Raw genomic sequence first — 11,834 nt, 5'->3', positions numbered from 1 at the left:
CTCTCTCACTCTCTCACTCACTCACACACACACACAAATAACTTAATTAATGTATCTAGCTATCTTTTACAAAAGGCTATGTAGCTATCAAGTTTTTCTCGGATCAAATGCCTCGAAATTAGATGGGCATGTAAGTAACTATTGGGATATTTTATTTAAAAAAGAAGGGAAGCAGAATGACAATACATAATGAAATTCATGTTTCCTAATTACTGCAAAATAAATGAATTAATAAAAAAGAAATCAAGGCACACACCCATTATATACGGTGACCTTTGCTGTGCATAATTTATTGCAAAGAGGCCCTCAATCAAAGCAAACCACATGGCGTGTGTCCCCAGTCACCTGATCAGACGGACATGATCAAATCTGACCAAATCAGAGGACGAACGACCGCCGTCCGATGTTGTCCCCGTATCCAACTTATAATGCTTCCCTTTATTGGTGCTTCTGTGGGCCACCCCACAAACACCCTCGTCCCTACGTTTGTTTCTCATGTGACCGACCACTAACCCATCACTTGACCTGTCACTGCCCCCACTATGTCCTAATTAACTTCTCTTTTCTACACCTATGTCTATATATATACATATATATATATATATAAACCCTCCCATTCTTTCCATTATATTACACCCCTAATTAATCTCATCACACCAATATATACGTATACACATTGATATATCTTCTCTCTCGACCGTCCTATATAGTAGTGAGAAAGTTTGAAGTTTTCCGGGAAAGGAGAGGAGAATTTTCGCGGGTTTTCTATCTTGATGATGGAGAAATATGGTGGTTTGGGACTTGAGATCACGGAGCTGAGGCTGGGTCTTCCTGGAAGGGAGGGGAAGGAGAAGAATGAGAGGAAGAGGCTGTTCTCGGAGATTGATGATCATCGTCACGAGGGGGATGGCGGCTGCGGCGGAGACGATCAGAACAGCTCGTCAGCTGGTGGAGACCGGAAGGTGGAGGCGGCGAAGAATAATAATGAGGTGGTGGTGGGGTGGCCACCGGTGTGCTCGTACAGGAGGAAGAATGGGATGAACAACAACGAAGGGTCAAAAATGTATGTGAAAGTGAGCATGGATGGAGCTCCGTTCTTGCGCAAAATTGACTTGGAAAAGCTTAAGGGTTACTCTGAACTCGCTTTCGCCTTGGAAAAGCTCTTTGGTTGCTATGGAATCAGTGAGTCCCTTTTTCTTTCTTTTAATTTCTTCTTCTCCCTTTAATTTCTAGCCAAACCTAATTAAGTTTGATGGATATAAAGAAATATAAATGGACATGGCTCTCTGGTTTTCTGTGGGATATATAGAGAAAATAGATTTGAACGGTGAGAATCTTGTAATTCTTGATAGAGGAGAAGAGAGCATAGTAGATTATTAGTAGTTAGTTGTCAAATTGTTTCATGTAGTTCATATATATTTAGTGTCCAATGCTGCTAAAGACTGATGTTTAATGTATAAAATATGGATCTATAAGACATAAAGATATCGATGCTTTAATTATTACCCCTTCAGAGCTAGCAAATTGAGAAATTTGTAAATTTGTAATTTTCTTTCTGAAATTAACTAGTTTGTAATACAAATAATTAAATAGGTATTTTAGAAAAACACCACAAATTGTTATAACTAGCTAGCTTAACTAATTTTATTAATTTTCATAAACTAGTTATCTTTATTAAATATTAAATATCCTAAGAGGGAAGAACAAATGGAAGGTAGAATAATTTTTGGAAAGGAGAGGGATATGGGAGAAGCAAGACAGAGGAGCTGAGGAGGCAGACGATATTCAATTACAAACGCATGATGATCATATGACTTGACTTGGGGACATATGATTTTTGTTGGATTAATAAATTAATGAGGAGTTTAATTTTAATTAATTAATTAATTAATGGACAGAGGAGGCGTTGAAGAATGGAGACAAAACCGAACACGTTCCCATTTATGAGGACAAAGACGGTGACTGGATGCTCGTTGGGGATGTCCCTTGGGAGTAAGTCCCCTCTTTTCCCTCTTCCTTTTTTCATTAATTAATTCTTCTTTTATTATTATTTGCTTTAGTCAACTAATTTATTGTCACATCCTTTCCTTGTAGCAAACACATTTATTTATGTTTTAATATTATTTCTACTGTTAGTTTTGTTCTCATCTTTTTGGGGGTGTTTAATTATTTATCATTTGGTTTCAAGATTTCAGAAAATATGCTAGCCTTTCCTTAAAAAATTATTGTTTATCATTAAAATTGTTTGCTCATGCATATCATGAATCATTTGAAAAAAATTTCAATCTTGTAATTTACTTAATGAAATTGTGGGAAATTAGCATGCTATTTATGATTAAACCATGAAGAATAACATAAATAATTTGAGACAAATTAATTATAGAGACAAATTAATTAATTAGATTGTGGTTTTTGGGGTGTGGGGTATGTGTTATTTAATTATGTAGGGAAAGATAATAATGAAAATGATAAAACATGTTAAGTAGGAATGAAGTAGAACCAGAAAACTTGTCCCCCGGAGTCATATCCCGTGTTTGCTGACCAAAACCATTAATCCCACTCATTTCAAAGCTTGTCTTCACCAACACCAATCCCTTTTTCAAAACTGTGTGCCCTACTTATTCTTCTTTTCATACATAACAGTAATTATCAAATTTGAGTACTATTGGATCTAATTAGATTAGCTCTTTTAACTTAATTTACACACACACATACACACACACATCTATAGGATTATTTGAGTCCTTGGTTAACTTTAACTATGCAAGAAAATAAGTCGTTCCACTTAATCTAATAAATACTAGCTATTAGTTGTACTATATACATTTTACTCCTCCGGTTCTTAATATAAGACTCATTTAACTAATTTGATTAGATTAAGGAAGTTAGGTAAGTTAGTTAATTATTAGAAATATGACACTTTTTTCCTAAAATACCATAATCATCTTTTTTAATACCATCTCTTCCTCTTCTACTTGATTATGGTTAAAAGAGTATCTATAGGGGTAATTTAGAGAAGATTAATAAATATAAGAAATGGGTATTATATTTAGGACCAAAAAACTCAACAATTAAGTCCTATATTATTAAGGATCGGAGGAGTATTATTTTTTCCATCATTTTGTGATATTTACGGTCCTTTACGTATTATTTACTCAACTGCATCAACTATTACTTATCAGCATCTGGTTTTCAATGTCGTCGACAAAACTAGTCCCACAGATTTATATTGCCATCCCATCTGGTCTTATATGATATATATATATATATATATATATATATATAGTTTGGTTTGTTAATTTGTCGTCCACGAAAGCTGCACTTGATTAGAACCATGATGCTTCATTAAGTTTAATTATCCCAATCATCCAGATCTACCTGCTGATCGATGGGACAGAGTTAAATGTTAGGATTCATTTTTATATCAATATTTACTTAACAAGAAAAGTATATTAAGATAGAATTCAGTTAGAGAATAATTCAGATTTTAACATAAATTTAAAATGTGCAATAATCTAAATTATTTATTTAATGAAAAGGTACTCTCTCTCTCTCTCTCTCTCACACACACACACACACATATATATCATGATCATGAAAGTACATATATGTGTAATGAAATATAAAAAGTAATATTCATTCATATTCGTGACACCAATAATGTAAAAGTTGGACCACACATATATTAGCCGACATGCGTGAATTCCTCGTTATCATGCTGGGAAGCCAAAAAAAAAATTTCATAATAATGCTCTTCCCTCATATAAAAGGCAAACCTATTATTCTTCTAATGAAAATAAAAAGAAAAATAAAATAATCCCTTTTTCATTTTTAGGTGTCCACATCTCAAAGAATCATAATGTCCAATTGCTATCAACCATGTGAAATGAAAGCTTTTCTATAAGTGGAAGAGGTTATGTACTTGATCTTACCTGTAACGTTATGCTATTAGCAGTATCCGCCCCTCTAAATGGGGGGAAAAATCCAATGATCCTTTTTAAGGACTAATTTGTCATATATATGCCACACACACACACACACACATATTCCTATGAATTAATTAATTTAATTTAATATATCAGATTCTGCTTAATTTATTTATTGATGAAGTTATGTGTTGGGTTTTGCAGAATGTTTATGGAGTCGTGCAAGAGGTTGAGGATAATGAAGAAATCAGAGGCAAAGGGATTTGGGGTGACGCCAAAAGGGACTCTGAAGGGATATGTAGAAGGCGTCACCAACTGATCGATCTATATATCAAAAGTTATATAGACATTACAATATGTCATCCATCAAAGGAAAATTAAGGAAAACTACTACTGATGATTAATTCTGTTTCAATTAATATTATTATTTACTACTATTTATTTCCCAAGTTCTAATTAGTGTCGTACACGTTTGGTTATTCCATTTAATGATGTCATTTTGTTATGTTTCATGAAGCATGCCGCTATAATTCTTCTTACTTATATTATTTGGTGTATGAATCAGACTATTCTGTTTTATTTTATTATAATTAGAAAAGGAAATAAATAATAATGGAGAATCAAAGTACGACCTTATTATATTGAGATGGGGAAAATTACTCATCCATGCATATTAAATTATCGTTTTGCTATTTCTTTTCAATTTTATGCATTAAAGTTATTTCACTTGCTTCTACCAAAACGGGAAAATAATAGAGAAGTCGTAGGTAAGAAAAGACAAGAGATGGACAAATCAGCCGTAACTTGCACACACACACAACCTCTAATCCTAAATATGATAGTTAGATGAAAATTCAATTTAGACTTAAATATAAGATCTTAATCTATATATTTATTCATTTTTTTCATACTAGTCCTCATGATGATTACACATATTAAAAAAATTTTATTCTAATACACATAATTAATAAGAATATTTTAGAAAAGACAACACCACTTATTATAAATAATTAACTTAACTAAGTTTTTTTTAATATTAACAAATTATTTATCTAACTCTTATATTAAAAATAAGAGGTAGTATTAATTTGGCCACAAGAGTCATGCTTGTCCACTTAGTTTTCGAGTCTGATAGGTATTCAAATTCAATAACTTATCTTCTAATAAAATATAACTGTGTAGACAAATTAAAAAACAATAACATTATATTCATAAGCTAATTAATACGAAATGGACGTACGGGGAGGAAAGAATTTCGAGTTCATGTGTATTTGTGCGCACATGATTGGAGCGTAGAGATTAATGAAGGTTTAACTTAATCCGAGGTGCAGAATCTAATCCGAATTAGAACATACCAAAATAATTAATCATCCCGATACAAAATAATTAACCATTTTTTTTAAGAAAAATTAATTTCTGTCAGACACACAGAAACGTTGGTGTGGCAATGAGACCATTTGTTTCGATCAGTATAATAATTTTGTAATCTCACACACACGCACCCACACGAGTACGTATAGTTGATAACACTAAATTGTCTGATTCCAATGAACTGAATCAGTTCTCGATATACTTAAACTAAATGAGCCAAACTGAAACTTTTTTTTGTTTTATATTATATTAGTTAATTATTAATTAATCCACAGTTTCAGTCCCCAAGACAATCCACAGTTTCTTGCATATGCTTCTCACTTAATCATAAATCTAACTTAGAAACTGTGGGTGCGTTATGATTGATGATTCAGTTTACATTCTTTGAATGCTTCGATGCCTTTCAATTTCAGCTGTATTTAAGTATATAGTTATATGTACTCTGCACTTTTTGTAAGTTAGATTTTTTTTTTAATTAAGCTTGATCATTTTATAAGTTATATACTTGGGAGGTATCTAAATTTTTAATACATTTTTTATTTATATTCCTAATTAATTTTGTGTCTCTGCATTAATTTAGATTTTAGACAGTTTCTTGTTCATTCTCTCTCACTCATCCTTACTATAAATTGGGCATATTTAAAAGAAAATATATTCCTTTCTCGGCCTTTTGGCTAAGATCAAGTGTAGTGTTTAAAAAAAATATTTTTTTTACATATTTATCATCTTTAATCAATTATGATCAACTACTTAATCTATATAATTTTGTTATTTGTAACTTGTTAAGAGGATTAACAGAAGTTTACTCTTTATTCTTATATTGTAAAACAAATTAGTCTTTATTGCGGATATGAGGTGATCTTGTATTTCAAAACAATTGGTAATAATTATTTCATTTCTTTTAAAAAATAAATATATTAATTAAATCCTAAAAGTTATAAATATATTAGCTAGACATGTTTTAAATTATTGAATCTCTTCCTCGAACAGACACACACACCATAATTTATATGTTTGTTTGTAATAAATTTGATTTAGTTTTAATTAGGTTGACTATAGAGAAAATTGGGAAAAAAAAGTTCCCCATTAAAAATTTTATTGGCGAGAAGAATTGGATAAATTTTTATATACAAAAAACAAAAATACTCTGCATATTTTATTCACATAGGATATTGGTATCCTGATTTATGTCATTCTCATTAATCAATGAGAGATATTTCGTTAACTTCCCCTTTAATATTTCAAACTATATTTACACTCTTTATCAAAGTTTTCGTCGTCCTCATCATATTCATCACACCTGGGAAGACTGCAGTAAATTAAAGAAACCCATGGACCACCTTGTTTGATAAAAGTCATAACATTTGACTCGAGACCATTTGATTTCTGGCGCACCTCAAGAATTTTTGCGGGAAAACACACACACACAGAGACACTCTTGTCTAAAATGTTTGTCGACGCCACGATTTAGTGGTGGCCTGAAAGAATTGACGATGAAACATAACAACTATTGCTAATGAAAGAAAGTGAAAGAAGCTAATAAATTAAAGCTGTGTATGTATACATAGAATCTATATCATTTTTTTTATTTTATTATAAGACAATTTACGTGGCTTGTAAGCCCACTTCATCCTCTCAGCAAGGTTGTGCTGAGACTCTTTTTAACAGCTTAAAAACTATCAACATCATGGCTCACCAGCGTGAATTGGTGATCCATGGTGGCGTCTTCCCATGTCTCTTGTCTTATCAATTTCGCCGAGTAATATTTACTTCTATGCTTTGAGACTTTCGAGCAGTGTCGGGTTTGGTGGCGTTGCAATTGGTTTGAGATGGGACTCAAGCTTTGGCTAGTCTTCAGAATGCTAACTGTTACTTTTATTTTTTCTGTTTCTTTTGTAATATGCATCTTTTTTTTTTTTAAGTTATAAGCCGGCCTTCTCTTCTGCTTTATTTAAGTATTGCACAAATTAACGTTTTATGTATAATCTTTTTACCTAGTTTGAATAGAATCTATATCTTGTAATTACATCATTATCACCTATTTTTATTTTTATCTCTATCCAAATATATATATATAGTCAATTTCATAGAGTCAAAAGAAAAACAAATCATCGAACTTGTGATAGCGAAAAGTGATGAACGTATTGAACGAAAAAAGCGAGTAAATGACAGATAACTTTTATAGGTCTGTGGCAAGACAAGGTATATAGGATTGATGGGTGTTAGCTGTTACTGAGGAAGAAGGACATAAGCCATGTGAAAATCTGAGAACTCAAATTCAGCACAAGCATATATATGTCATAGCTCTAACCCTAGCTGGCTGGCTAGCTTGTCCAAGAGGACGATGAAGCTAGCAAAGCTATGAACTAGCTGGATCTAGTTTTATTCATGGCTCCATGATTTGAAGTAAACTGGCTAGGGACCACTGTGTTTTGAATTGCCTCCTCTTTAGGGCGAACAGGGAATATAGCCTTTGACTTTTGTTTGGTCTTATATCTTCCTTTCGTTCTTCTTTTGCTCTCAGGGGATAAATTTAAAGGGTCCATTTTTATATATGCCTGTATATGTCTTCTTCTATTGATGGGTCTCTCTCTCTCTCTCTCTCTCTCACATCTTGCAACTTGCAAAACCAGAATCCCTCTTCTTGACAATACATTCACTCACTTTAGTTTCCACTATATACTTCGGGTTTATTTTGTTTGCTTGCTTCCTTCTTCCACATTAATTGAACAGTATCTTTGTATGCTTTTCAATGGCCTATATTATTGCTCACTAGCTATAAATTGATCGATCCAAATGCAATGTTTTTCCTTCTTTTCTTTTCATTATTTCCAATTTCTCCCCCCCCCAAAAAAAAATTATTTTTATTTAAAGAGGCAAGACCTGATAGCATAAAATTGTAAGGTGAATTGAACTTGTAACCTCCCACTTACTAAGAAGCCTCATATCATTAAACTACAAAGCTATTAACAAAAATAATAAATTACTTGAATATTAATGAAATAATTGTTAATATTCATTAATTCAAATAGTTTATCACCAGCCAATACAAAGACTTATTTCTTTAGGTGACAATATAAAGACTTATTTAGTTGATAAAGATTTTATCCATAATTATCATGGTTGCGGGTTCAAATCTTGTTGTTGATATGAAAATCTTATCGATAGGCAAGATAAAGACACTCTTTAAAACAAAAAACCACATAGGTATTGGTGATCTTTTACGGTCCAACCCACTTAAATTATAGTATATCAAACAAAATAAACTATCAACAATTGAAACTGACACTAATAATTTCATTAATTGATCAAAAGCACTTTAGCTCCTTTTAACTAAAATACCTAGGTACCTGAAATCTGAAATTCATATTGAATCCTCGTTTGGCTTAAGTTGGATAGGAATCACAACAATGACAGAACTTTCCCTCCAAGTTTTTAATAAATATTCTGTGTTTCCAACTCCATATTGATTCGACATAGGATAAATAATTCTGGTTAGTTATTTTGAAGGGCGTGATTATTATTGTATGGTTTATTGAAGGCATTAATTCAAAGCTTATAATTGCGTTCTCGAAGAACACAGATAATTAATCCATGCTTAAGTAATTAATTGGATCAGAGGCCGTATTGATCATGATGCAAGACATGTTTTAATTATGGTTTTGGTACAAAATGAATGATTAAGATTCTTAATGGTGTTTTAAACTTTCACTACATCAATCATTGATCTTTGCTTCTTTTTCTTTTTTTTTTCTTTTGCCCTTTCTTTTGATATTTGCTTTTTTATTTCATCACACATAAAAATTGGGTACACGAATCTAATCAATATTTTTGACTAACAAAAGGTATTCATATCACTTTATAAAGTTAATTTCTTAAACAAATAAAACTCCCATGGCCATCAAGCAATTAAGGAAAGCATATGAAAGTTATGCTTAGTGGCAACAATTCAAAAAGTCTCATCTTTTCTTTTTTTAGTTTCCCTTTCTTGAAGCACATATATATACACGCAAGTTTTGTTTATTCGCGCAAATATAATTAAGATTTTGTAAAGGAATTATAATTTTTATATTGCATATGTTCTTTTTATAAATAATCGTGTGACGATAAAAATTATATACCAATATATAGATATCATATATTTATTGTTATTATTATTTAAACAGTACATTTATCATGATCTAAGTATAGAAGATCCAATAAAAGAATGATAAAAAATAATTAAAAAGAAATTTTAAAAATACAGAGATAATACAAAAGATATGGTATTGATAATTTGATAACAACTTGACATGACATTTTTTTTTATAAATGAAGCGTGTGGGCTTGTAAGTGGCAAATTTGATCCCAGTGGTGAAACAACCTCTAAAAGAATTTGAAGTTTTGAATTTTGATCAGTAATTGGGTTTTTTTAAAACATGAAATTTTGCTTGGATTATGGTACATGGATATTTTTGTATGGAGCATATGTATATATTTGTGCAGAAAAATATATGTTAATATTAGTGTTTAAATAAAAAACAAAATATTTTTTTTGTTAGCATCAGAGTCTGAATTAATTAAGTAATTAATTTACTTCAAAAAAATTAATTAATTACTCCCCCAGTCTTTAATATAAGACCTAATTAACTAATTTAAGTATATTAAAGATATTAATTAAATTATTTAATTATAAAAAAATATAAATATTTTTTTAAAATATCATAATCATTTTTTTTATATCCTTCCTTTTTTTTCTTACTTAATTATCAAATAATTTTAAAAAATTGATAAATATAAAACTAAAATAAACTCCGGAGTAATTAGTGTGAACGTACAAATGGAAGCGAAGATCACGGACAATGAAGTGATTGGGAAAGGGAAGAATTTGGAGAAAGCAAGGTGGGGAAAGGACTGACACGTGTCGGTGAGAGCGGGAGCTACTTGGGAACCGACCGACAAAGAGACAAGGGCACATGGGGGGAGGGTAGGGCCCACAAAGGGAACTTTGAGTTATTTAGAAGCACATGGACTCCGCATAAAGTTGACCTGTACTTGGACACCTGAAACATGTGGGCCCCCCTGTCCCCACCCCACCAGTTGCCACACTCCGCTCCCTTCCTCTTACCTCCTCCGCATCCGCTTCCCTCGTCGCCCTCCCCCCACGCTGCGCACGAGCTCATTGACGATGACAATATTTTTCCCTAAACGAAATCGTTTCTTAAATATTTTCAGTTTGTAATTATAATTATTTGAATTTTGAAACTAATATTACTTCCCATCGTTAATATAAAAATCGTTTGATTTTTATTTTAATTTTTAATATAAGATTTTAATTTATTTTGTTTTTTATATTTATTCATTTTTTTCAAGTTAATCCTTATAATAATAGTAGTTCTAATCAATACACTTTATTAATAAAAATATTTTAAAAAAGACAACACCTATTTATTATAAATAACTAATTTAACTAATTTTCTTAATCTACTCAAATCAATCAACTAGCTCTTATATTAAAGAACAAAAGTAGCATAAGAACTAGTTGACTAATTTGAGTGGATTAAAAAAATTATTTAAGTTAATTACTTGTAATAAATATACTCCTGATACTTAATAAAAGCTAGTTGACTAAGTTGAGTAGATTAAGAAAATTAGTTAGTTAATTATTTATAATAAATAAGTGTTGCCTTTCTAAAATATCATTGCTAATCAAATATATTTGTTAGAACAACAATTATTACAAGGACCATCTTTAAAAAAAAATAGATAAATATGAGAGATAAAATATATTAGAGTCTTATACTTAGAAATAAAATAAAAGTCAAATAAATTCTTATATTAAGGACCGGAGGTAATATGTGTTGTCTTGTCTAAAATATCCTTGCTAATCAAGTATATTGGTTAAAACTATTATTATTATAAAAACTTACTTTGAAAAAAATAAATAAATATGAAAAATAAGGTGAATTTGAGTTTTGTATTTAAGATCAAAATAAAAATCAAACAAACTCTTATATTAAAGATTAGAAATAATATTAAGCACAAGAGATAATATTATTCAAATGTTGAAGCAATTTTGCCTGCACCAGGAGAGCCCCCAGTTTATAATACCTTCAATTTTCTACGTGCTCAAATTTCCCACCACGTTTGGTCAAAAACAAAAAAAATCCCACCACAATACCGCGTTGTCATCACTCAATCTAGATATATCACCTTAAGAATGATTTAAGTAATTTAAATGTGTTAATTAAATTTATTAAGTTAATTATTTGTAATAAATGTGTTTTTTCTTTAAAATATCTTTATTACTTGTATATACTAGCTATAATTACTATTTGATGAAGCATCTAATATGTACAACTACAAAAATCATTTTAAATAAATAAATAAATATAAAAAAAACAAAATATATTAAACTTTTATATTTAGAATTAAATGAAATGTCAAAATAACTTTAATATTTTTAAACGCTGTCGTATATGTAATCCCCGCCCACGTTAAGAATTAAAAATTTAGATGAGAAAAATGCAATCAAAGAACTACACATAATCAGGTTCG

At 30.6% G+C, this 11,834-nt stretch overlaps 1 protein-coding gene and 1 pseudogene across 1 annotated transcript; both read left to right on the top strand.

The window, feature by feature from the left end:
• The first annotated feature begins 651 nt into the window (after positions 1-651).
• LOC114715453 (auxin-induced protein AUX22-like) lies at positions 652-4,314 on the top strand. The gene is made up of 3 exons (XM_028900321.1): positions 652-1,182; positions 1,899-1,992; positions 4,131-4,314. The coding sequence occupies exons 1-3, from the start codon at positions 774-776 to the stop codon at positions 4,243-4,245; spliced, it is 618 nt and encodes a 205-aa protein (XP_028756154.1). The 5' UTR covers positions 652-773; the 3' UTR covers positions 4,246-4,314.
• Positions 4,315-5,950: 1,636 nt separating this feature from the next.
• On the top strand, positions 5,951-6,025 carry LOC114715485 (uncharacterized; annotated as a pseudogene).
• The last annotated feature ends 5,809 nt before the right edge of the window (positions 6,026-11,834 follow it).

This window comes from Neltuma alba, unplaced genomic scaffold (assembly GCF_004799145.2).
Source record: "Neltuma alba isolate B1F8T4 unplaced genomic scaffold, ASM479914v2 tig00011591_pilon, whole genome shotgun sequence".
Classification (NCBI taxonomy): Eukaryota; Viridiplantae; Streptophyta; class Magnoliopsida; order Fabales; family Fabaceae; genus Neltuma; species Neltuma alba.
The sequence above is the reverse complement of the archived record's forward strand: the minus strand, read 5'-3'. Positions and strand labels throughout refer to the sequence as shown.

Bases quoted from the DNA above. Each gene is read 5' to 3' on its own strand.
- LOC114715453 (XM_028900321.1), top strand. From the start codon at position 774: ATGATGGAGAAATATGGTGGTTTGGGACTTGAGATCACGGAGCTGAGG. The intron at 1,183-1,898 runs GTGAGTCCCTTT...ATTAATGGACAG, and splicing joins CTTTGGTTGCTATGGAATCA to AGGAGGCGTTGAAGAATGGA. The intron at 1,993-4,130 runs GTAAGTCCCCTC...TGGGTTTTGCAG, and splicing joins GTTGGGGATGTCCCTTGGGA to AATGTTTATGGAGTCGTGCA.